Raw genomic sequence first — 27,762 nt, forward strand, 5'->3', positions numbered from 1 at the left:
AGGGACAGAGACACAATCCTCTGTTTGGCCAGAGAGATGGGCACGCTGCACTACGAGGGCAATCGCATACACATCTACCCTGATTTCTCCGCCTCTGTCCAGGCTAGCAGACGCTCGTATGAGCAGGTCAAGAAGCTCCTCAGAGAACGACAGATCAAATATGCCTTAATGTTCCCGGCCAAAATGAGAATCCAACACGCAGGGAGGTCGCACTTCTTTGAGAACCCATCCGAGGCCCTTTCATATATTGAATCTTCTATACCCCTCCCTCCAAGGGGAGAGCGACCGGCTCCGAGCAATAGACCTCGACCAGCAGACTAGGAAGTACATGCTTTCATATTCGACATTAAGAGTTTTTAGGCCCCATGACACGGGCCCTTTTGTTCTGAGATTACAGTCAGCCATCTTCTGTGAGTGGCGGCGTTGGAGGCCTGGGATGGCGGTCATGTGAGGCAACATGGCTACCCCGGGAGTATTCCACAAGTTTGGGGTCGCACACTGTCGAGTTGGGGGAGACGGTGCGGGTGGCGGGTGGGTTGGAGGGGGGAAAGGCTGGGAATGTTTGTTTCGAATCCCATGCTGCAAAATGAGTATGCTCCCCCTCTACATGGGTCTCTGTTCTGAGGTTTTTTTGGGAAGTTCTAGTTGGTTACTGTTTGTACTTGTGGTCTTGAGTGCACTTACACGGTCTAAAAGACATGATATTTTCTCTGGGAATCGTCCGTTACTACCCACACAATCCTTTTGTAAGGCCCTCCTCACATTCTGGTTATTACCTGTATATTATATTTCAGGTAAAGCTCTGTCCATGCTCTGAGGGTTAAACTTATCTCATGGAATGTGAGAGGGCTGAACAATCGCTCGAAAGCCAAAAAAGTGGGTAATTACATTGTCAGACATGGTGCCCAAATCGTTATGCTACAGGAAACCCATACTATGGGAAATGATAATGAGGTCATCATGTCCGGCTGGGGCAAGTCCAGGTTCTTTACCAACTATTCATCCCAATCCAGGGGGGTTGCCATTCTTATACACCCGAACCTTGGGCTCCGGCTCGATGGCCACAAACTGGACCCTTTGGACAGATACGCACTTGTCTGGGGCTCGATATTGGGACAGCAGATATTGTTGGTCAACACATATGGGCCTAATATTGATGACCCCACTTTTTATGCTGATGTATATCAATTGATCGCTACTGTCAACATCCACACCATAATTTGGGGAGGAGATTTCAATATTGTTATGGACCCGGTGTTTGATAGATCCAGCACAATTGTAAGAGCACCTAGCAGGGCCTCTCTTGCTATGCAAAATGTTCTGTCTCAGCTTGTCCTTGAGGATGCCTGGCGAGCTCTCCACCCGACTACGAGGAGTTACACCTACTACTCTTCGGTACATGATTCCGAGTCCAGGATCGACTATTGGTTTGTTTCCCCCTCTTTAATTGCTGGTATAGAGACATGTGCAATACTAGCCCGCACTCTATCTGACCATTCCCCAATAACACTTGAAGTCACTTTTCACAATTACCCTAGACCCCCTAGAAGATGGAGGATGCCTGAGGGGTTGCTCCGGGACCCCGGGACGGTGGAGGGGCTCCACACTGAGATTGCTGAATTCCTTGAAATCAACATAGACTCAGTCGATAAATACTCCACGGTATGGGAATCCTTTAAGGTCTGGGTCAGGGGTGCGCTACTGTCTAAATCTGTTGGTCTTCTTAAGGGAGTCAGGGCGGAACTGTCCCTGACTGAAGACAAGCTGAAATTACTGGAGGACACTTATTCTCGCACCCATGACAAGAACATATTGGCGGACATACAGTCACATCTTCAGGAATTCAGTAAACTGGCCTCTAGAGAGGTGCAGTACATGGCATCCCCGATCCGTGCACGCAGATATGGCGAGGGCAATAAAGCGAGCAGGTCCCTTGCCAACTTGCTCAAACAAGACAGACACCCAAATCTTATTACCAGCATACAGACACCTGGGGGTACGGTTATAGTGAATGAGGACGAAATAAATTCGGAGTTTGCGGGGTTCTATGAACGATTGTATAGTAATAGAGACACTAAATCGCCCACCGAGATAGGGACATACCTTTCGGCACTGAAAATGCCAAAACTCCATGATGAGACCCGCCTCGCACTGGACCAGCCTCTTACTACAGATGAGATTGCTGCGGCGATTAAAGATTTAACGTCCAATAAAGCTCCAGGATTAGATGGCCTTGGTGCTGAATTTTACAAAGAATTTAGTTCGGAGCTTGCTCCATTGTTGTTGCGGGTCTGGGAGGAATCCCTTCAGTGTAATATACTACCTCCATCCATGAGAGAGGCGTTAATAACTGTTCTCCCTTAACCACGCCGCCCTCCCCAGGATATGTCGTCCTACAGGCCACTGTCTCTTATTAATACAGATGCCAAAATATTCGCCAAAGTACTGGCCAACAGGCTATTGCCGGCGGTCCCAACACTGGTCCACCCTGACCAGAATGGGTTTGTCCCTGCTAGATCTACGGCACTTAACCTACGCAGGCTCTTTGGAATACTGGCCCATGTTGACCCTGTCAGGAACGCTGTGGCCGTATCATTAGATGCCGAGAAGGCCTTCGACTCTGTCTCTTGGGCCTACTTGCTGGCAGTGTTGGAGTCATTTGGGATTGGCCCGAACTTTATCAGGTATGTGCACTTGCTTTACACGAAACCTGGAGCCCGGGTGCTAACAAATCAAACAATCTCGGATATGTTTCTGTTGGGACGAGGCACTAGGCAGGGCTGCCCATTTTCGCCTATACTATTTGCCCTGACAATAGAACCAATGGCAGTCGCGATAAGACTTCGACACTTCAATAGGGGCATTAACTTGAAGGGAGCCACACAACTAATATCCCTATACGCGGATGATACACTCTTATATATTTGTGAACCGGAGGATAACCTACCCCCCATAATGACAGAGATTCAAGAATTCACTACATACTCTGGTTACACCATAAACAAGAATAAGTCAGAGGTTTTTCCACTTACACCGGCAACAGACTGCCCTGTTTCTCTGGGCGGGATGAGATGGTCCAGCGAGTCCATCAGATATTTGGGTATACTCGTCTCACGTGGGAAAAACAGATTATACCCTGACAATCACGATGCCACGTTACAGGCCTTGAAGACCAAACTGTTATTGTGGGACCGCCTTCCGTTGTCATTGCATGGCAGAGTAGCAGTCCTTAAAATAGTAGTCCTTCCCAAGCTACTTTACCTATTTGTAAACATTCCAATTTGGCCGGGAAGGCTCTTTTTCACTAAACTTAGGTCCATGGCTACGGCCTTCCTTTGGCACGGACAGACTCCAAGAATAGGCTGGGAAGGGATAACTAAACCATACTCTTCGGGTGGGCTGGCGGCCCCTGACTTTGAACTTTATTATCATGTATCCCAGGCCCAGTTCTCTAAATATTGGTATTCCAGGGATGGGGCCCCCCCACATGTTGATGTAGAGGAACTTACCACTACACCCACGAACATACAGTCTGTCATTTTTGACGATCACTACAGGGACACATGTGATTTCAACCCTGTCAGTAGAACGGTCGCTTCCTGGCGGGCAATATTTAAGAAGCTGAGGCTTTCGTGCTTGTATATTCCGGAGGTCTCCCTCTGGAGATACCCTGGTATCCCCCCAACACATGATGCCTGCTTGCGATCGGCCTGGGACCCTGATGACGAGATGTGCCTGGGTGATATGTTTATCGATGCAAGGTTTGCGACCCTCCAGCAGACAACCGGGGCTCTGGGCAGGGGCCCACTTAGGGTTCTGCAATACTACCGTATAAGATCGGCCTTCCAGAAACACTGGGCGTCTTTCCCTGATGAACCCCCTACACACCCTTGCGTTCAGATGATCACTGCCGGAGGCCGCTTGAGTGTTTCCAGTCTATATGCCATGGTACAAGCACACTCTCCCACGCCTGGTCTTAGCAGAGATAAATGGGAAAAAGATCTCCAGATCCCTATTGATGATAAGACTTGGGATAGATACTGTTCATTAACTAAAAAGGTTTCCCTTAATGCTGGGCTACGAGTGATCCAATTTAAAATTCTCAATAGATTGCACTACACCCCGGCCAAGATAGCCAAGTTTGTCTCAAACGCTCCGAGTCAATGCCCAAAGTGCAAAGCAGATTACGCTGGCTCGTTTCACATGTACTGGAGCTGCCCGGTGGTGGCTGGGTTCTGGAGGGAGGTGGCAAATATACTAGATGAGATCACACAAATCCCCCCGACGCTGTCCCCACAGAAATACCTATTCGGTGACATCGGAAAATGTTCTGAAAAGACCAGAAGACTGTTTAATGTCACATGTGCAGTGGCCAAAAAATGCATTCTGCTACATTGGAAAAATCCGTCGCCACCCACTGTGCAGCAGTTCCTCCGAGAGCTGGTCTATGTGAATGAGGCTGAGGAGCAGTTTGTTCTCACACGCCCTTCGGCCTGCAGACCTAAGGATATTTGGGGTCCCCTTAGAATGTTTCTTTGTGATATGATCTCCGACGGTGACAGCGATACTTAGACCCAATGCTCCGTGAAAATGTATATTATATGTACTATGTTCCTCTGCTTTACCGTGCCATGATGATTGTGATCTGTATGATGAAGCTCTAACTGTGTTTTGTGTTTCTCTCGACCACTAATAAAAAGAGTTTTAAAAAAAAAAAGAAGAACGTTACAGGCATGACATATAGTTACAGTGGTTACAGTAAATTGTGAACAAAATACAATTGACGGTACAATTCAAGGTAGCAAACAGAGCAGTAGTGAAGGAGCAAAGCGGAACAGGGGCAAAGTGGGCCAGTCATGATCAGAACGGTTGTTAGTGAGATGTGACCAGCCAGAGCTTGGCTTTGTGTTTAAATAGGTTTAATGAAGGTAAGGTTCTGATAGGGAGAGGTACAGTGTTCCAAAGCTTGGCCGCCAGGACTGGGAAACTGGCGCTCCATTGCCACCAATGCCCACAGTTTTACCACCCACTCGTGTTCCTGAGGAGGGTCCTTTGAATTCCACTTCCTGGCCAGGACCATTGCCGCCGACATCATCATTATCACATATAGTTTGCGGTCGGCTTTGGTGGACAGGGTGGCAAGCATTCCATTAAGGCCCACTAAGTCGCGCCCCCCACCTCCATCCTGCAAAGGACCCAACACCTGAGTTATCGCCTGCCGAACCAAAGACCAAAAAGCAGCCAGTTTCGGGCATTCCCACCAAATGTGAGCCCAGGATCCCACTTCGCCGCACTCCCTCCAGCAAAGCGCCGAAAGCGTGGGGTACATCTTGTTTAACTTGAGCGGGGTACGGTGCCATCTGAGGAGAAGCTTCAGCCACATCTCCCGGATTTGAATAGACCTGGCAAGTTTCGGGATTTGGGACCACAGCCTAAGCCACTCCTGTTCCCCTACGCCAGCCCTTAGATCAGTCTCCCAATTACTCATGCAGGACCTGGAATGTAGTGCCTCTTCCCGTTTTATGAGCTTATAAATAGACAAAACCACTGCCTTGTCCCCCGAGTTGGTATCTAAATACTTTTCAAATTGGGTAAGAGAACGCAAACCCGGACGTCTTACAGACGGGTGGGAGATCCAGTGCCTGAACTGGAGGTATGAGAATTGCTGTTGCTCTCCCACACCAAAGTCTGTCTTGCAGTGCTCGAAGCTTTTCACCTCGCCTTCGACGAGCAAGTCTCGCAGCATCTTACATGCCCCTGAAAACATTGGATCGAAACTCGGCGCGGGGGTGGCAGCCGGAGTGAATTGCGGGTTTCCATGCAGGGGAGAATATGGGGAAGGGAAGGTAGTGATCTGAGCCCTACGGACTGCCCGAACCCATGCATCCCCAGTCGCCGATGTTAGAGCGCTACAGTACATTCTGTGTGGCCTATCTTGCTTCGGTAACCACAGGACGCCCTCCAGCTCTCTGCCCACCACCGCTCTATTCATTGGTCTCCAGACTTTGCCCCTGTCGCTCCTCTGCCAATCCCTAATTACCCTAAGCTACGCAGCTAAATAGTACACTCGAAAATCTGGCTGCCCCACTCCCCCCCTCTCAGGCAAGGCTTTCATGATGGGAGCCGACACCCTCAGGCGCTTTCCGCTCCAAACAAACTGGCTAGTTATTTTTTGCAGAGCCCTGAAGAAGGATGTAGGGACATGTACCGGTAGGGTGACGAAGTGATACAAGATCAGGGGTAGGATTGACATCTTTAAAGCGTTGACTCTACCCAACCACGAGATCTCAAGGGGGCCCCAGTCCACTAACTTAGATTTCACCTTCTGGAGGAGCGGCGGATAGTTCACTACGTACAATTGGTCCACTTTCTTGGTCAGATACACCCCCAGGTACTTCAACGAGGATTCCACCCATCTGTTTTTGTGCACCTTAGCGAGGTCACGAATTTCAGAGGGCGTCAGGGCTAGGGGGAGAACCTCAGACTTGTGGGCGTTAACCTTTAGGCCTGCCACCTTACCAAATTTGTCCAGCTCTCTTGCCACCGCCTGCAAAGATAAGATCGGGGAGGTTAAGGAGAAGATCATATCATTGGCGAAGGCCGCGATCTTATGGGCTTCGCCTCTGAATGGGATACCTTTGATGTCCTCAGCTGCACCAACCACTGCCAGAAACGGTTCCAGGTGGAGGGCATACAGGAACGGCGACATCGGGCATCCCTGCTTGGTGTCCCTTCCCACACATATCGGTGCTGTAACCTGGCCATTTATCGCTAAGCGTATGACAGGGTTTTGGTAACTAGCCTTCACCCGCGTTATAAAGCCTGCTCCGAAACCCATTCGCTCCAGGACCGCAAACAGAAACCCCCACTCAACCCGATCGAAAGCCTTCTCGGCATCGATAGCCAGCAGAAGGGCCGGAGTATTCTTTTTCTGGGACTTTTCAATCAGGTGCGTGAGCCGTCTGACATTATCTGAGGTTTGTCGTGGGGAGGATAGACTCTAGACGATTAGCCAGGACTTTAGCATGAATTTTGGCATTGACGTTCATTAATGCTATAGGGCGGTAGGACGCGCAGTCGGTCGGATCCTTACCTTGCTTATGAAGCAAGATCACTTTGGCTTCGTTCATGGATCCAGGGAGTTGCCCCGAGGAACCTATACAATTAAATAGTTTAGTGAGGACGGGAATCAAGACCTCCTTGTGGATCTTATAAAATTCTGAAAGGAACCTGTCGGGGCCCGGCGCTTTACCTGATGGAAGATTATTAATTTATTTATTTTTAAATGTTTTTATTGGTATTTATGAGTATACAAAAAGCGGTTGAGCACAGGTTGTGTGTCGTTTCATTGATTAAATGATGTGCTTGCCAAGTAAACTACAGGTAACAATAAAACAAATAACAATAACAACTTTGACTGTCCTCTATCCTGCTGTCTTACAACGCTTCGACCTTCACATTTGGGCCCAGGGCCCGACGCCGATGGAAGATTATTAATGACCCTCCGCACCTCATCTGGCATGATCTCGACTTCCAGTGCGTCCCTATCGACCTGAGACAACCGTCAGATGCCAACATCCCGAAGGTATGCCTCTTGCTCTACGATCTGAGGAAAACTCGAACTATAAAGGGCAGTATAGAAAGTAAATGCCCCCTCAATGTCCGAATGCGACGTGAGCAAGCCCCCCCTCCCAACCCTTTATTTTTAGTATGGTTCTATCCCCGGCCTCCTTTCAGAGCTTTCTAGCTAACAAGCGGTCAGCCTTATTACCCTTAACATAGAACCTCTGTCGGTAACGGCAAAGATTCCGTTCAACTGCTCTGGTTTGTATGAGGTTCAACTGACCGCAAAGCCACCTATACTCTTTTTTTAGTGGCAGCCGACATTCTAAGGCTCATGCGAGACATAACCTCCTTGAGCCGCTCCTCCAGCTATATCTCCTCAAGCCTTAATTACCTTTCCCTTCTAGCTTTGATAGCGATGATCCTGCCCCTGATCGTGGCCTTCAATGCGTCCCACCAAATCTGAGGAGTTGAATCCTCCCATTTATTGTGGGAGGCGTACTCCCCCACCTCATCCTCTATCTCGCTAACCAGGAGAGGGTCTCGAAACAGGGAAACCAGGTATCTCCACTTCCAGATGGCCGGAGGGTCTCTACGCACCGCTAACGAACGGGTAAGCGGAACGTGGTCCCCCAAAACGATCGCACCCACCTCAAATGCCAAGGCCCTTCCCAACAGTGGTTTCGAGAATCAGACATAGTCTATCCGCGAATGTGACCTATGCGCATGCGAGTAAAAAGTATACCCCTCCGCCGAGCCATATAGTTCGCGCCACGTGTCCACTACGGCCAGATCATGCATTTTCTTTAACAAGTCCCCAGACGGGCCCCCCTGTTTATCCCATGTCGAGGAGCTCCTATCTTTAGCAGGGTCCCAGGCTAGGTCAAAATCACCCATTAGGAGGATATTCCCCACTGCAAATTTCCCCAGGCGAGTAAGGGATTTCTGTAGGAAGGGGTCCTGATCTTGGTTGGGCGCATAAAAGGTTGCCACCGTAAAGGACTGGCCCCTACCCTCCAGCAACACTGCAAGATACTGACCCTGATTATCCTTCTGGATGTCTTTAATAGTCACTCCTAACCCGTCCCGTATAGCTAGTAACACCCCCCCCTTTCTTGCATGACTGTGTAGCCTGAACCAAACGGGAATAGCCCCAGAATCTAATCCTATGTAAATCTTTCGTCTGTACATGAGTTTCCTGCAATGCCACTACGTGGGGCTGTTCCCGCCTAAGAAAGCGCTCAACATTTCACCTCTTTATATGGGAATTAAGCCCATTCACATTTAGTGACATGAATTTTAAGGCGTTAGCGTTAGCCATCTGCCCGTGTCATGTTGGTCTGGAGAGTCCCCGGGAACCTTCTCAGCCCTATTCCAATCGTTTGGTGCCCCAAAATCTCCCGCCATGAGACCTATTTGATGCCACTCAAGTCTGAACCTTGAATCTTGAACCCCCAACATAAACCCACAGCCCAGCCCGAGCCCTTAAACAGCTTCCATTAGAGCCCTCCCCGGCCTCTACTCAAAAACTTGTTAAACCCATCGGGCTGATATGACACCACCGAGGTACCACTCTGCCCGGCCACGTCTTCAAGAGTGCCATTTTTAGCCTGTCGCTCGGGACACGGGCCAGAGGATCTCTTCCGACCCCTCCTGTGCTTAGCAGTAGACCACTCCCATGGTCTGCGCGGAGGCTGCTGCTCTCCAACCCTCCGCGTGGGGGGTAAGGGTTGGTCCTCCAGGCCCAGCAAGGTCAGGCCCTGATCGCAAGTTGTTATCTTGTGTTGAGAGCCCTGCCAGGCGAAGGACAGACCAAATGGATGGGCCCATCTGTGGCTGATCCGTTGAGATCTGAGGAAGGACAAAACTGGGCCCATTTGTCGCCTCTTTATAAGCGTAATCCTCGCCAGGTCATGATAAAGTGCGATTTCCTGGCCGTTGTAGGCGATTCGAGCCGCCTTTCTCGCTCTCTCCATAACTCTCTCCTTCGTCGCATAACTGTGGAAGGCTACCAACACGTCCCTTGGTCTGGATCCCGGCTCCAAGTGTCTCGGACCCACCATGTGGACCCTGTCAAACTGCATGTCAAAATCCAGGGTGACAACCAACAAGTCGACAAATATGCCTTTCAGCATGGACGGGAGCTCTTGGTCTTGGATATCCTCTGACAGCGATTTCACTCGAATGTTCGCCCTTGTAGAACTGTTCTCCAGGTCTTCCGCTTGCAGCTCAAGGTTTTGTGTAGCCACCGCCAATGTCTCGAGTAGGGTATCCACTTTTCTCACATCTTCCGTCAGTTCCTGGATGGCCCTCTCGTTAGTGTCAACTCTCTCCTCGACCTTGTTAACGTCTCTTCTGAGATCCCCTAGGCTTTCAGCCAGGTCCTCTCGTAGCTTGTACATCTGTTGTTGTCCGGCCGCCGTGTTCTTCTCTAACAGTTCGCCCATAAGGCGCGAGAGTAATTCCTGGGTTAACGGCGTGTCTTGGCCCTCTTGGGAGGGCCCGGCGGAGGACCCGGACAGCCCCTGAACCGAGTCTCGAGCTTCTGTGGTCTCCATGTCCTTGGGCCAAAGTTTCATGAGGGGGCCCTCTGTAGTTTTCCTGGACATCTTTCCCTGGGAAGGGCATTCTTTCCCCTTGCTCCTGGACATTGACAGCCCAAGTGGCAGAAGACAGAGAGAGGTAATAATGTCCTCAAAGGCACCCCCTAGGCAGGGGCAGCGCGGAAGCAGGGACAAGGGCCACACCGGACCTGAACGCTGCTCCGGGGCAGCCGAGTCAGGGACCCACAGGCCCACCCAGCGCCTCACTCAGCCGGGTATATTCCCCCGCAACTGTTGCCCCTGGCAACAGCGGAGCAACCGTGGGAACAACTCCCCTCCCGTGGCACTAGGGGTCTTCTACTTTGCTGAAGGGGCACCGATTGACCAGCACTCCTCAATGCTCTCCGTCCACGATGCAAGTTGCTGAAGATCAGCAGGGTGATCCACAAAAGCAGCCCCCCAGCGGGGTCCAGCAGCCAGTCCGCCCGCCCAAGAGGCCCAGCCGAGGGAAGGACCCCCCCACCACCACCTCCAAGCTGTCAGAAGTGAGCCTCCAGGCCCGCACCACTCCACACAGGCAGCCCCTCCACATGGGCCCAAAGGGGGGGTGCAGCACATGCCAGCAGTTCTTTTGGAGCCCGGGGGCCGGCCACAAACCCCCAGCAGGATGCCCGCCTGGGCCCCCCGAGCCCCTCCAACCGAGCTCTCCCCCGGTTCGCCTCCAAAACGCCCGACAGGCACCGCTGCAAATCTGGGTAACGCTCTGCCCCCAAGACGCTGCAACTTCGCTCCTCTCCCGGAGCTCAGGGGGGCCTCCACAGTCCCCCGGCGGACCGCCCGCCCGGGGCTCCCCAAACAGCTCCACAGGGGACAGGCACCACCGCTGGCGCTCTGGACAGCCCCGAGGCTTCAGACCGCCTCGGGCCCAGCTCCGTCAGCCGCGGCCACACCGGGGGCACGGCTCCCGGCCCCTTCCACGCTTCTCCCCCGCGACTTGGGGGACCGAACTCCCAGGGTGCAGGGGGCTGACAGGGAAGCACTGGCGGAGCACCGGCGGGGGCGCCCCAGGCCCCCCGAGGGGCTGAAGCTCCTTCCCCGCTCCGATCGGCGGCCGCTCGCTAAGCGGCTCTGCAGGCCCGGACCCTCGGGCGCTCGCAGCACCAGCCGCCGGACCCACACCAGGGGCTCGGGTCCCGACCCGGGCCTCACCAGTCACTGCAGGGGGGCCGACAGCCGCCCGTTCCGACGCCGGAGAGGGCCGCTGGATCAACGGGCGGGCAATATTAGTAAGTGCAGGTCGGGAGCGCAAGGCGGTGCGTCCTCCCGACTAGTCGGCCATCTTGGAATCTCCCAATACTTTTTTAAAACTTTGAGAGGTCGATTTCCTCCTCTCCTAGCTCTTGTTCCTGCTCACTGTATTCGCTCCAAACCTCGTTTCCCATGTCATAAGCCATGATTCAGGGCTGGTGGTAGTGTGGAAGACTGGCACTGTCACTAGCAGTATGCAACTGTGACCTGGGTGGAGATGCAATAGTTATATTGGTTGTTCTCTGCAAGCTGTAAATCTTTTTTTTTTCTTTTTCGTATCCAATTCCGTGTCCACCTCTGTAATACCGCAGAAACGCTATGTTTGCGCTTCTCTTAGCGGTCTGTATGCCTCAGGAGCGAAGAAGTTGCTACTCTGCTTTCCCGAAAAATGACTACCGCGCATAAATATAGCATTCTAAAGTGAAAGTATATACAAATCATTGTTAAGAAGTATGGTATTCATCTCATGCGCAATGTTCGCCACGCTTTAACTCTATGAATATACATATACACATGTGTAATGTTGTAATTCAAATGATAAGGTACTTAGCTGTCGGTATGCAGCAAAAAAAAAGAGGAAGGGACATAGAGCAGCAGAGATTTGTACTTGTGAGAGAGTCCGGATTGGATAGCAGGACAGAGGCTCAGGACTACTAAGCTGCTAGGTCTCATGGGGACTGTAGTTTGGCTACATCTTCTTTCTATGTGTTTTTTTGTTTTATTCCCATGTTTGCAGTTTTCAAACTGTTATAAAAAATTAAATAAAAAAAAGAAAGTTAAAGATTTGAAAAGCTGTTGGAGGCAGTAATAAAGGAGTTTAAGCATAATGCTCGCCCCCGGTTTTGACATAGAATCAACGGCTCTGGTGAAAGAATGCAGATTTTACTCAAGATCTACCGTTGGAGAGGTAAGCTGTGTTCAAGTCAGGCATCTATGAGGCTATAACTATTGCATAGGACCTCCTGGAATCCCCACCAGCTCACATAGTTATGGCTAGTTGTGGCATGTGCAATGGTGTCAACCTAAGTTCGGCTTGGCTGATGTCCAGGAGAGAATTTTAGACTTAGTGGGAAGTGAGCTTTTCCATTCGTCTACAGACTAGGAGCTCACTAAAAAAGCTTGCACACAGACTGCAAACTCCTTGGCAATTCTCAACAAGCCAGCGGCGGACAGCTTCCCTCACACCAAGAGGGGGAAAGACAGTAGATCGCGCACATTTGGGGGCTTTAGGGGCTTCCAGAAGTGGAGGTGCAGACAACCAAACCGCTCTCCTAACGCCCACTGGACGAAGCAACAAAGCACCAGCAACAAGGGTTTTTATTCGCCCCTGTCCTCTGCAGCAGTCTCAGACCGAAAGAAGCAGTTGTTAGGCAAGTGTATGATGTACCCCTTGGGACCACTACACACAACTAGGACTACAGGTGTAAGCAAAATCAACCTTTGGTATAAGTCTGTACTACACAGTTTTGCTGTAGCGCTGCTGAGCAGTCAGGCTTATCTCAAGAGGGAATGTGAGATGTAAGGGTGTTACACAGAGGTCTATAATTACAAGTATTCAAATAGACTCTTATACTCAAGGTTTCTTGTTAAAACACTTATTAATTTATTTTACAGTCATTTATAAAACATTCACTAGAAGGAGGCAATCTATATCACACAAAAATATACTTCAGTACTTCACAAGATCAGGTTCTGAGGCATTTAAACTACTTTGAATGAGGAGCGAAATGGGATTCAGAGCATTTGAAGTAGGAGCGAAAAGGCATAAGTTAATAAAACAAATGTTACAGTTCCTCTAAAACAGTGCAAATAATTTGAGTTCACCAGAAGAGTTGATTCAATGCAATAGGTTAGGCCAAAGTCAGTGGGCTAAAGTCTTGTATAGGATAAAGCATTTCTGGAAGTTAAACGGAAAAGTCTTTGCCAAAGTTCTCAGAAGTAGTTCGTAAAAGAAAGATTTATGTCGGGTCACATGCTGACTAGGGCTGCAAGTTGCCAAAGTTTCACACACTTACGCAGAGAGAGGTAAGTTCTCTCGGTCTGGTTTTCAAAGTACCTTACAATGAAGAAAAAGATGCAGCTGAAGAAGTCTGTTCCTGGCAGGTCCTGCAGATCTCGCTGTTCCTGAGCCTCAGTCGTGGGGACAAGAGGGAAGACGTCAGGGGACTCCTGCACTGCACTGGGACTGGTCAAAAAGCTGGCAAAGGCAAATCTTTGATTCCGGTAGCCATACTTAAGCACACAAACTGGTGTCCTTCTCCCTGGCTATTCGGTTTCCTGCAGCACTATGAGGAAAATACAATCAGCTCCCAGACTGGTATCCTGGTGGCTTAGGAGTTGATTGGTCCCACCAACTCAAAGGGGGAAGTTGTCCTTGAAGGGCTTCTCTGTCAAGATGAACTTGGCGATTCAGACCTGCAGCAGGTCTTCACCAGGGAAACCAACGGTCCAGGAGTTGCAGCAGCCGTGCTCTTCCAGCTCGTCTTCGTTTTTTTTGTTCCAGTGGTCGAATCTGCCTTCCAAGCTAAGAGACTCGCCTTTTAAACAGTTTTCTCCTTGCCGGACAGTCAGCCAGCCAATCACGCCAGAGTGCATTTGGATCTCCTAGGTGACTAAGCACAGGGAGTTTCGGGCACCTCCCTCTCTTCCTGGCCACCCCAGACACTTGGGCGCCAGAGGCGGTCTTCAGTCCTGAAGCCCACCAAAGGCGTAGGAACAAAGGGACCAAACCTGGTTTGTCATGCAGAGACAAACTCTAGAAGGACCTTTCCAAAAAGAAATGGCGAAAAAAGAAGACTGGCACCCGTTTAAACAAAGGAGGCTCAGACACCATCTTGAAAAACATGGCTCCCGCGATTTAACGCTACCGGTGTTCGCGGTTGGGAAAAATCATGCTAGTTCATTGTAAAACCACTGCCACCAGCCATTTCGAGAGGAAAGGGTAACATTTGACTGCTACATGAGTTTCTAGACATCGGGGATACTAGGTAACGCCTCCAGCACTCTATTGTAAGATAGTGTGTGCTGGGTCTAGGAAGTTGGAAAGACTAGTAAAGCCAATTTCACTTTACTTTCTCTGGGAAACAGTAGTTTATCCCAGAGAAGGTATTTAAACCTTGGGACAGCCTAAAAGGCTTCCACTGTGTCACTGCACTGAGGGTGCTGTGTGACACAAATGAAAAGATGATGCCTATGGAGTTGTCTAAAACTCCATAATCAAAGAACACAAGAGTAAAACACACATAAAAATACATGAGAGAGTGGGGAAAAAAAGGTTCACAGTCTATCCAGGTAATAAATCAAGTCCTCAAAATCCAGCAAAGTTTCTGGGGGTCTCTAAGGTGAAGGGAATTAACATATTTATGAGAATTCTCCCTAACAACAGTGACTTCCCCGTCCAAATTCACAAGTCACCTGTGGGGAGCAGAGTAGCTATGCACAAAGAGCAATGGTGTTGCCTATTCTCATTGGGAAATGTCTGTGGTTTCAGGGGGTTTTCGTTTGCCTGTCCCTCACATGGGTGTAATTTTAGGGGGGACAAGAGTGTTTTTTCCCCCCACCCCCCAACTTTTGTGGCACACTACTTTGTCCCACTCATTTGGCCTCCAACATTTTCAGCAATGTCCCTCACCCTGCTCCTTCTTCACTCCCTCTTTTACAGATATGGTCCCTAGCCTGCTCAGGGAAGGGGTGAGTTTTTTCCAGTACAGTCCCGCTCGGTGGAGAAAGTACCTGCAATAGAAGTAGGCAAGGGATTTTACTCCAGGCTCTTCTGTAGCCAAAAGAAAAAAAAGGCAGGCCTGAGAGTGGTGTTGGACCTATCTTTCCTCTACCTACCTCTACCAAAGTAAAAAATGGTAATACTGGCTCAGGTTGCAGAGTCTCTCTGTGTAGGGGAGTGGCTGTGTGCCCTGGACCTGAAGGACGCATATCCACACATACCGATTTGAGAATCCCATGGAAATTTCCTTCGATTCTCCTTCAGGGGCAGGCACTTTGTTAAGATGGATTTCTGAACCCTGACCTGGTGGGCAGAGGTTCAGAAGGCCAGTCTAGTTTCTTGGAACTGGGTAACCTTCTGGACAAGCCAGATCAATCAAGGTAGCATTGGCAGCAGTCCAGACTAGCTCTCAGGAGGGTGATTGAAAGCCCACAATGAGCACACACAGCAACCGACTCTACAAATTACTCTTAGTCAGGTGTATATATCAAAAATACATATACATTTATTAATGGCCTTTTTAAATCAAACACAAAGCAAATATCAGCAGTAAGAACTAAACAAACACAACACTACTATCAAACATATATACAGATACCAATGGCCTTAAGGAATAGTGCACAGTAAGGGTCCACAACCTGTGAAGAAAGGGACCAAACAGTGCGAATATACTTTAGGCAGTCCTTCACTCATCAAACCCTAACTGAGAGGCAGTCCAATCCCTACAATGAGAGGAGCCTTATGCTCAAAACTACTTTTGGATGTAGGTGCAAGGGATCATGTGGTTGGGCAAAAACGGGGTCTCTTGCAGGGGCTGCAGCAGCTCAAGCAGGTGGGTGAGGCAGTGTAGAATAAGTTCCCACTAATCGAGGAGGGTCTGCCCAAAAGGGCAGAACAGGATCCAAGAATTGGGAATAGCTCAGTAGCTCAGGCTACCTCAATAAAGAAGAGTGCCCTCAGAGTACACTTGTGAGTAAAATAGGATTGATGCTTCAGGGGCCACCGGTAAGGGTTGCAAGTACTCACCGACCCTCGGCACACTCTGTAACCAAACTTTGGCAGTCTAGTCTGCTTCGGTTGAGGGTTAAAATCCTGCAATTGTGTGGTTCTGCTGCTTTCAGCCGCTGAGTTCCAGGGATGATTCCGTGGTGGGACAGTGGTGATTTCTCAGCTATTAAGGGATCAGCTCAAATTCACTGCAGCTCGTTTCAGGGCAAAGGGGGGCACAGCAGAATTGCACCCTCGAAGTTTGTCACCACTGCTGGGCAACACGGTGACCGCATGCACTCGGGTTCAGGCGTACTCTCCTAATTCCAGACCTAGGGTGCCTACGTATACAAAACTATGCTGGAGAGTGCCTTATACTCAGTGCTTACAAACTCCAAAGTCTCAAGTGTCAACTCAAGACAGCAGCGGTTCCAGGGCAAAGGTCCTGTGCAAGCTGGTCAGTTCAGTGGTTGGCCCAGGAACACTTCCGAAAAGGCTTGCTTTTAGGTTAAGGTGGAGGTGCCGAGAATGGTTAGTCTCACTCTTCCAGTGGGTCGACGCGCCTAGGCAGACCTTCTAAGTTCGATCAGAAACAGGGGGGTCCACCGGGACAACAATAGGCTCAGGGTGCCAAACCTTCCAGCGGGTTACCAGCAGTTCCTCTGCTCGGCTTCTTGGTTTCAGGATACGTGGGTCCTATCCTAAGTTTGGGGAGAACTCAAGAGATGCACCTGGTGTGGGTGTTTGGGACTTTCTTTTATCCAGAATCTCCATCATGCCAAAACAAAGAGGACCCAATGAGAGATCTGCTCACATACACCCACACCAGATGTGGAACAATCACGGACCAGGGTGGCCCGATTCATTCCCAGCACACCAGACTCTCTGTCACCCAGGATGTGTATCCTGGAGGCACACACACAAGGCATGCAGAAGCCTGCGAAAGCTTTGGTTTGCGCGGGGATCTGCATGACCAAATAAGGGTTTTCCCGGCTCTGCTCGACCTAGGGAAGGCGCAAAGGGACAAGATGGCCAAAGGACAGAACAAAGGACCTTGTGGAATGGCGATTTTGGGGCCGAGCCACTGTCTGGGTCCAAACGCGGTAAACACGATATGGACCACAAGTAAGGGTTAACAATGAATGAAAAATAAAAGCTGCCACCAGCTCTGTCCGAGGCACATTTGTACTTCTACCGAAAAATCCTTTGAGGGTGTCTAGGGCCTTAAAAATTAAAGGAACACCTGAGCGCACTGTCCTGTAAGGCCCTTTGTGCACTGGTAACATGTTGCTAAAAACCAGCGACAAAGTGAAAGACTAAGGGAAACAAAGTCTCCCAGTACTGACTGTATTTAAGGGCATGTCAGTTTCCACATAACAAAGTGAGCGAAAATGCAGCCGAGTACAGCAGAAGGCTGGTCTGCACTGGGAAAAGTCAGGCTAGGATGGTCAGACAACAGCAAAATGTTGGGGGGTTCACAACTGGAGGGAAAATTATACATACATGGAAATCCTTCCTAACACACTTTCAGTACAGAGTTCTGCCTTTTGGCTTGAATGCCATGCCCGGTCTTCACGAAGATCTTGAATGCTTTGTCCAGTCTGTTGAGGAGTGGGGGTCAGCACGTCTACCCTGATCTCGACAACTGGCTCATCGGGGCGAATTCGCCCCAGTAAGCTTCTCGGACGCTGCAGTCGTTGGTAAACTTCCTGTTTGATTTAGGATTCTTAGTCAATGCAATACACAGAGGCTAACATTCATCGGTTTCCAGTGTTATACGGTCCAACCCAGAATTTTCCCTACTCCGTAGAGGCAGAGGAATATCCTGGCAACAGTGAAGCTTTTTCTGGCACCTGTTGGGTCACCCAGCTGCATGCATCTTATCTATCCCACTATCGAGGCTCAAGATGAGAAAGATTCAGAAGCATCTTGCATCATCGTGGGATTAGGAGTCTGGCTCTCAATCGATCAGTGGTTGAAGGATGGGTCCAACCTGATGGCGGGAGATCCCTTCCATCCCCCTCCTCATTTGGTAGAGATAACCACAGACTCTTCACTAGACGAGTGAGGAGCAACGTCGGGGTCTCTATGCTCACGGCTTGTGGTTAATTGAGGCATATAAATTACCTTGAGTTGAAGGCGCTTCTCTTGGCACTAAAATCTTTTGCGTTGAAGATATTCAGCTGTGTGATTGCTGATCCTAATCGAGATTATAATTATTGTGTAGGAATTAGGGGTAGTAGATATAACTTACATGGTGCTTTTTGTTCTTTTAAGCTAGATTGAAAGACCCAAGTCATGTAACTTCTGAAAAAAGGTGAGTTTATGCCCGAAACACAGAGTTAACTCAATAGAGGATATTTAGCATTAATTAGAAGTCCAAATATAATGTTGGAATATTGTAATTGTTATAAAAATGGTGGTGAGAGCATATTATTTTTATACGAACAAGTTACTCACCGTATTGGTTACTGTACTCTTAGTCCCCTTTCCTCCATACTGTATGGGTGTTCCCATACGGGGAAGGGACCAGAGCCTTTTGCACCGTAAACATCTACACTTCCCTTTAAATGCATTAAATTACGCATGCGTAGCCGCTCGGCTAGGTGGTACTGCACGTGCTAACCCCACCCCACGGCACCAACCTTAGTCCCCAGTTAACTGCATCGGGAACGGCTGCCCAAAATACTCTTTATAACTTGCTGAGGGAATGGAGGGTGCGTTGTGTGGAGGAAATTAGACTAAGGACTAGGAGTACAGTAGTCACTAAGGTGAGTAACTTGTTCTTACTCGTGCGTCCTGTCCCCTTTCCTCCATACTGTATGGGCAAGTCCAACGCATTATAAACTCACTGGGAGGGGATGAGCCCCCAACTACTTTATGCAAACAGATTCCTGAGCACTGCCTGGCCAAAGGCTGCGTCTTCCCACAAGCTGACATCCAGACAGTGATGCCTGAAAGGTCCCAACAGGCGATAGCGAATTTTGCTACCAGGATTCTCTAATTTACCATAAAGAAAGCCTAAGAGTTTTGAAGGACAGGCTCACATCCGAATACGGTCCAGTATCTTCTGCTCTTACTGCTTTTGAAATAAAAAATTGTCATTTCATTTCACATTGAATCCAATTTTATCAGGCCAATGAACCAATGTTTTTCAGGTCTGAAACCTATCCAACTCAAGATTATTCAGTGTTTAGGTCTATTACGTTCTGGATTTTAGTGTAAAATCTTGGATATGGCACAGTGCATCCCCATGGCTGCTTTAAGACTTGAGTTGGGTCTTGTATCCTTAGAAATAAGGGTGAAAATAATAAGTGTGTTACTATACCTTCGCATCTGACTTTTGAAAATGCAGGACATTAAGTTTCTGTTTAGCAGAACCTTAATTTCCTGCATTTGCAAAAGTCAAATGTGAAGGTATAGGATGACATTTAAGATTTTCAAGAATTCATTCATAGCAGGAATAATCTTCAAGTGACAGCATTTGCAGAGTGAAACATAACGATTCAGCTGGGCAGTGGCTATCAGATTGGGGCAAATGTCAGCATTCAGGCTCTCAAGCAAAAAGCAACTATATGGCACCTGAACCAGAATTTATTGCAGAGGGAAAGCAAGATTAACCGAATATATCAGGCTCTGTGTACGCATCTTAAAGTCTATCATGTAGCTCAGTCAGCCTGTTCCCGGATAGAGCCAAATGCAGTGCATTTGTGAAGTTCAGGCTCAATCTAGAGCAAACAATTGGGGTATAAAGCCCTAGTTTGAACAGAGGCAAAGTAGGTTGAAACTGCAAATTGTGACAACAAATCGAAAAGGAACCATGAAACATATATATTGGTTGTGTGGTAATCTTAATTGATTGCGAAATAAATATTTAATTCAGTTTGTCTCAGATCAGCATTTCCACCTTACTGGTTATTTTTGTGGCTGATTTAAAGATGGAGTCCAGATGTCACTTATGCATATGGGATATTACAATCAATAATTGTAATCATATTGGTACTGTAATAGAGGCAAGTAGAGAACAGCTGGTGGAGTTAAGAGTTTGTCATTAAATCCATTTTACTGCCGTTATTGCTCAAATGCAAACCCTTTAAAACTGTCATTTTGGTCTGTCTCTCTCATTGTTTGTCCACTTGGTTTTGCCACACATCCCACAAGATCTTTACCTTCCTCCAGGTTCTGTACTGCTTTGGGAGACTTCCTAAAATGAGGAACCTATGGTGGGGCGAGTTGTAAATTAGAAGATACAATGACTTGCATTCAGTAACCTTCTTTTTGATTGATTTTGTTTTCTTCCTCCCTGCAATACATTCCCTATCTCCATCACAACTACAGCTGGTTGCATAGTCCCCATGCATGATGTCATATTAGGAGTCATAGGTGCCAGTGCAGCTGATAGGAGCTGTTGCAAAGCAGCAGAGCCACCCCTGGGAATGCTAAAAATGTTACTTAAGCCAGACTTGAAGACATTAGGCAGGATGATATTTGTAATTTCACGTTAAGTTTGTTGTATTTGTTTTTATATAGCAGAGGTTAGTTGTGCCTGGAGTGGCACCTTAGTGCTTGATGCACAGAATTCATGCAGACCTTTTAATCCAAGATGATAGGGCGGAACTATAATGAAAAAAGATTTGTTTTTGGTGTTAGCAGAAAATAAAATCGAGTTTCTTTCTGAGAGAATGACTATTAGCCTCTTTTCTGTCTGGTTTAGGTAAGGAATTGCTTATGCTGGCTAGCTAATGGGAGAAGGATCTGCCTCCACACATGACCAGTTTTCTTTTTGTTTTTGTGGGAAGTAGCAGATTGAAATTCAAATAGAAAGAGGGGGACATGTCTTAGACATTTTTGGATCATACATTTGAGGAATGTTGGTGTGGATGGCTCAGACATCAGAAACAATACAGAAAGTAAGTAATTATTGTATCTTGCCTAAACCTAATTTAAACAGAGACATTGCAAATAATCACTGCCATTCAGATTTTGAGATATAATATTTTCATGTATGAGAGCACGTTTCAGTTCTTAAAGAGACCAATGATGATCTGCACATCAAAAACATATGAACGTGTATTATGACAATTTTCTTTTGTTTCAAGTGGATGACTCCGGCACTTTGGACATTGACTTTGATTTCATGGAAGATATTGAGACGTCTGAAGCACGTACAGGCATCCCCTGTACTCAATATACAAATGAAAGTCCTTTCATTTTCAAATTAGAAGATTACCAGGATGCAGTTATCATTCCAAGGTAACATGAAACAATGAAGCTGCCAGTATTCCATCTGTTCAATAAGAAAGATATGATCCTTTACTGTTTCTTTTCGCTCCTCATGTGCTTATTTTTGTTAGTTACAGTAAGAACCAAACTGCTTATTCATTGTGCTCATTCATTTAGTTGCCATTTTCAGGATACACCACATTTGATGAAACAGTTGCATGCTGTCTTCTGTAAAAAAAATAAAATTAGTGTTTTATCAGCATGTGAAAAATTGAAACTTAAACTATAAAACAACCATCAAAAACATTCAGCTAGATAAAACAAGTACTTCAAATATATTTTTACAACATATACCCTACACCCATCTCCTTAGCATCCCTTTATCTGAGAATCACGGATCCATTACACCACAAAGACATTCAAGAATATAGTATGTTTCCCCAAAAATAAAATACACACAAGCACGAAAGAACCCCTTCCCCAAATTCATTGATTTAAGTTTCCATTTATCCATAGTGGAGAGACCGAGCATTCGCCTCAAGGGGAAGCTATTCATTTTAGTTTTTTTGACATATATCAAGGAGTTGCCCCAGATTGGGGCAGTTTCATGAAGTGCATGTGTTAACCTTTCATTGATCAAGAGGTCGTAAAGCCCAGCAAGCCATTCATCGACCCAGGGTACATGTAGGCACTTTCAATTGGCACCAATAGTGCTACTTTGTGTTAACAACTTTGCAATGAGTTCAACATTCGGGCTCTCATGGGATATTACATTTGTGCATAATTGCCAAAGAGGAAGACTGCAGCCGAAAAAGGTATTGAACTGTAGCAGTATGATAACTCTGCTAAACATCTTAACTCAATATTGCTTTAGTTTAGAGCATGCCCAGCAAATGTTAAGGTAAGTACCTGCGGTCCTGCATCCAACACAGCAGAGGCCCGATTTCTCTCTCTTGAAGTACTTGGTCTGTCAGGCTTTAAGGACTGTACACCAACGACTAAAAGTATTTTTCAAACTTTTCACCCATGCATCTTTAAACAAACACTATGTTATGTGTATTATTCCTTTGCGCTAACGCAACGCATAGTTAAGGTTAAGATGAAGTATCTGATGTTTCACAAAATGACTTTTCTCAATAACGTTCAAACACTTGCATGAAAATATCTGAAAGTATTCCAAAGTAAGGTTTTGACGCATCTGACCTTTGCATGCAACATATTAAATTTGTACATTAACTGCTTCATAGTTTAGAAAATGTTTAATTTAATTACTTTTCAAACAGCTTTTAACATGAGGTTTTCCCATAGTGGCAAAAAATGTTTCGTCCCCAATAACTCAAAATTGTCTGCTTCGATTTTCCCAAATTGTTTGCAGGCACCTAGGTTTTATCTGGAATTGGTGAACTGAAAATAATTGTTGAAAGTCGGTGGATATTAACCTTTGATATGTATTTATGTATCTATGCGGACGACACCCAGATACTCATCCCCATCTCTGGAGACTATGGAACTGACAGCAATACCCTTAACGAAATCTATTCAGTGATACAAGCATGGATGGCGCAACATGGTCTTTGCTTAAATGACGAAAAAACTGAGCTGCTTATCCTTGGTACACACGCGAAATTGAAAAAAATAAACTCTGCCTTCAAATTATTTACTATAGATGGCAACTCCATTACCGTCTCAAACAACACTAAAACTCTCGGCATTTACCTCAATGCCACTTTATACCTATCCAAACAAACCAACGCGGTAGCATCATCAGCCGCGTATACCTGCAAACTAATCACCGCCTGCAGGCCGTTCATCTCCACTCCTAATTGCATCACACTTGCCAGAACTCTAGTTCTGTCTAAAATTAACTATTGTAACGCCCTATATTTAGGTACTAGCCACAGAAATATTAACAAGTTACAAGTAATTCAGAGCAATGCCATCAGGGCAGCCCTCAACATCCCTAACAAGTCGCATATCTCGGAGACTAGACGCAACCTGCGCTGGCTCTCGGTGGAGCACAGAATATCACTCAAAACTCTTGCCCTTACACACAAAGCCAGGGCTAACCTCGCACCAGCCTACCTTACCTACCAACTCACCTCACATACGTCTTCAGGACCACTTAGAGTGGCCCAAGCACACACAATGACCATACCTATATTCAAACTGCATAACTCGGGAGGTATTAGCTTCCCTGTATTGGCATCTAAGCTATGGAATACACTACCTGCTTCCTTGAGATCAGAACCCTCCTTCCACGTATTCAAGCGTAACACGAAGAGTTGGCTTCAGAATCTGGACATTATGACAGTTTAACCTCCTTGATTTTAGATTTGTCGACTGCCCCACTATAGTTTTTGTAAATATTGTACTGTACTATTTATCGTTGTCTGCCTTACTCACTGTATGCAACTGTAACATGCTGTAACCCTTATGTATCTTACTTATTTACTGAATGTAACTGCAACGTCCTGTAACCCATATGCAAAAATGTGCCCGGATGCCCCTGGGCCTGGCTGCGCTTTACAAATAAACAAAATACAAATCTATATATGACGCATGCACACACTGAATGTGCATATTTCATACTAACTGTACACAAAGCGTATGATTTGTACAGTTTGTACATTACACAGTTAACATCTAAAAACTCACATCAAAGGCAAGTCTTAGTTGACTTTCAAGTCAGTTTTAAGGTGAAGGAATAAATGTACACTTTTCATATGAACTGTACAGCAAGTGGCAGGTGACTTTGGCAGTTTTAAAATGATGGACTAAACGTACACTTTTCATACGAAAATGTAAACGTTTCATACAAAAATGTACACTTTAGGAGGTGTACAATAAATGAGTAGAATGAAGGTACTGTGGTGAACCAGAATAACCACTCAGATGAGTAGCGTTCATTCTGAAGAAGTTTTATCAAACAAAAGAATCAAAATGCTTAACTAACCCTCTCACTATAAGGGAAGTTCCCTAGCTAACAAAACAAAGTTCTTCAATCCGTATCCTATCCATCTAGCTGGCCCTACCACTTCAGAAATATAATCTAACTAAAGGGAAATGGGAGGCTTTGTACAATAGCCTCAACAGGGTGTCTGCCTGCCCAATTTATATTTGGTTTGTTCTTGGGTTTCAAATGTCATTGTTTCACCACAAGATATTCTTCCCAGTCTGTATCAAGTTAGGGTTCACTTTCTCCTCTTAAAGGAATGGTTCGGTCAACATTTTTTATTGCCCCTACGGGTCGGCCATGTGTTTTTAAGCCTAAGTTGCTCGATTTTAGAAAAATTTCCTTTGGACCTTACCTGAGTTTTCGTCCATTAAACGCACGCGAAAACAGGCATCAGGGAGCTGCCATTTTGTGATAATCCTATCATTTCCCCCATCGCCCTGGCTGACCTGCTTTTGCAGCACTAAACCATACCCCCCCCCCTGAGCCTGTCATCAGCAGACGCGTACCGCCCATTTCACAACGCCAAAGCACGTCTCGTGTCAACATTCGCTGCGCTTCAGCTAATGACGTGTCGCCATGGAAATGGCAGGACGCCTCTTTCCTCAATAAGTATAAACAGACCGTTTAACAACACACAGCAGCAGATTTTCGATTCCATTCCTCTCTCTGTGTTACTTTGAGCATTCTGTGACTCGTTTCTGTGCTCTGGTCAGCTACCTTCGTTGCTTGTAGCCCGTGTGAACAGATACCAGTACAACCGCTATAAATTATTTTAGTTTGTTTAACACACAATGGCTACAATAATGCCCTACATATACGAGCCCGAGTATACCGGGGAGGAACTACTGGAAAGGGAAACACGCGAAAACGATCGGTCTTCGGACGGCAGTTGGGAGGACGATTCAACAGCTGAAGAGCCTGGACCTAGTCGCATGGACGGTGTTTCCACCTGGTGGACATGCAATCAGTGCAAGCTAATGTCAACCGAGGACGAGAACTGCTGCTGCTGTGAAAACTCGGGATGTGTGGCCTACATTTCGGAAGGCGAGCCATGACCGCAATGCATCACCGAGCTGCCAGAATTCAGGGAAGCCTACCTCACACGGTCCGTGTTGAGGATAATGATGGTGCTTATGCACGAACTTCGCGCAACTGTTCGTCCTCGTAATCCGAGTAACGAGTAAGTATACTCTGCTTGTCATGCTACTCCTATTTCATGGTCTTCTACTATATCCAAAATTACATATACATATAATTTTAACGCACAAAAGTCTTTCAATAGCGTGCAGTGTCTAGATAGCATTTGTCCGAGCAGAATGCCATTAGTTACAAGAATTGTCATTGACAACAAACGTTTATTAAACTTATCTTGGTCGTTTAAAAACAGTTTGTTTCATTCCTTTTCACAGGTGGTACAGGCTGGTGGCCTATCGTTCCTTCACATGGTGGCTTCACGGGAGGCTTGGACACCGCGTTCGAAGAGTGATACCCGCCTGTGCCGTTCGTGCCATAAGAGAAACGTTCCCGAGTGACAGCGGTCAGTACAGGGGATTTTCTCTCGCTGTGCTGCAACCTGAACTGTACAATGTGTAAAGTTTTGTATTTTTGTGTCATCAAAATAAGATACAAAATAAAACACCACATATATTTTAACAACGGTTGTTTCAATTTTTTAAATCAATCAAGTGTGTCTCCATTCAAGGATGGACGTCAGCAGACATCTGTGCTCGGAATGGGTGAAGTTCAGGTCGCTGTGAAGCGGGTGGTCACTATCTAAGATAACATAATATATTATCAATAATGCATGCACTAAATAACACTTGTTCAAAGTCTTTCAGTCGGTTATGTCTCTATAAAAGTCACACATATATATATACTATCAATTAACATTGGATTATACAGGCCTTAGGTCAAGGGTTTTGACCACTATAATACACTGTTTGAAGTGTGGGTCTGTGCCCAGGGGCCATCGCTCACATGGCCTCCTCAGACCCCTGTATGTGGCATTTGTTATTGATAGGCAACGATATACTGCAGTAGGGGTCTAATGTTAGCTGGGGATCTGCTAGGTGGGCATCATGGCGTGGTCAGTGGTCTGGCACATGAAGAGAATACCTTGCAGGGACACAGGGTCAGAATGGCAGTAAGTTTCCACTGGCAAGGGTGCGTGGGCAAGGACACGTTTGTGGAGATGAACGAGCCATGTGCTTGGTTCAGGAGCGCTGGCATGGGGGGCTGTGACGGGCGCAAATGGCCAAGGTGCCAATCAGCATGTACACTTCAAAAGGTATCCCACGCCCAGGGGCCATCGCTCACATGGCCTCCTCAGACCCTGTGTCTCCAGGCAGGCCTCCCCTGAGGCAGGCCGCCCCCCTGCAATCCACATAAGTGTGTCTCCATTGAGCAGTCTTCCTGTGCCTTATCTGCACGCCCCAGGCCCATTCAACCCCAGCCCCTCTATCACAGGAGGTTTGCACCCGGGATGAGCGCTGGCATGGGGGGCTGTGACGGGCGCAAACAGCCAAGGTGCCAAACAGCATGTACACTTCAAAAGGTATCCCACGCCCAGGGGCCATCGCTCACATGGCCTCCTCAGACCCCGTGTCTCCAGGCAGGCCTCCCCTGAGGCAGGCCGCCCCCCTGCCATCCACATAAGTGTGTCTCCATTCAGCAGTCTTCCTGTGCCTTATCTGCACGCCCCAGGCCCATCCATCCCACCCTCTCTATCAAAGGCGGTTCTCACCCGGGGATGAGCGCTGGCATGGGGGGCTGTGACGGGCGCAAAAGGCCAAGGTACCTAACAGCATGTACACTTCAAAAAGTATCCCACGCCCAGGGGCCATCGCTCACATGGCCTCCTCAGACCCCATGTCTACAGGCAAGCCTCCCCTGAGGCAGGCCGCCCCCCTGCAATCCACATAAGTGTGTCTCCATTCAGCAGTCTTCCTGTGCCTTATCTGCACGCCCCAGGCCCATCCATACCACCCCCTCTATCAAAGGTGGTTCGCACCCGGGGATGAGCGCTGGCATGGGGGGCTGTGACGGGTGCAAACGGCCAAGGTGCCAAACAGCATGTACACTTCAAAAGGTATCCCACGCCCAGGGGCCATCGCTCACATGGCCTCCTCAGACCCTGTGTCTCCAGGCAGGCCTCCTCTGAGGCAGGCTGCCCCCCTGCAATCCACATAAGTGTGTCTCCATTCAGCAGTCTTCCTGTGCATTATCTGCACGCCCCAGGTCCATCCATCCCACCCCCTCTATCAAAGGCGGTTCGCACCTGGGGATGAGCGCTGGCATGTGGGGCTGTGATGGGCGCAAACGGCCACAGTGCCAAACAGCATGTACACTTCAAAAGGTATCCCACGCCAGGGGCCATCGCTCACATGGCCTCCTCGGACCCCATGTCTCCAGGCAAGCCTCCCCTGAGGCAGGCCGCCCCCCTGCAATAAACATAATACCAC

The 27,762-nt window shown here is 47.7% G+C and overlaps 1 protein-coding gene across 1 annotated transcript in view; it reads left to right on the top strand.

The window, feature by feature from the left end:
- Window positions 1-27,762, top strand: part of DICER1 (dicer 1, ribonuclease III) — a 2,611,056-nt gene that overhangs the window by 1,961,534 nt on the left and 621,760 nt on the right. The window contains exon 17 of the mRNA XM_069637684.1: window positions 21,222-21,375. Coding sequence (XP_069493785.1) covers window positions 21,222-21,375 — 154 coding nt within the window. The remainder of the gene's footprint in view (window positions 1-21,221; window positions 21,376-27,762) is intronic.

This window comes from Ambystoma mexicanum, chromosome 14 (assembly GCF_040938575.1).
Source record: "Ambystoma mexicanum isolate Mex_15411 chromosome 14, UKY_AmexF1_1, whole genome shotgun sequence".
NCBI classification, from domain to species: domain Eukaryota; kingdom Metazoa; phylum Chordata; class Amphibia; order Caudata; family Ambystomatidae; genus Ambystoma; species Ambystoma mexicanum.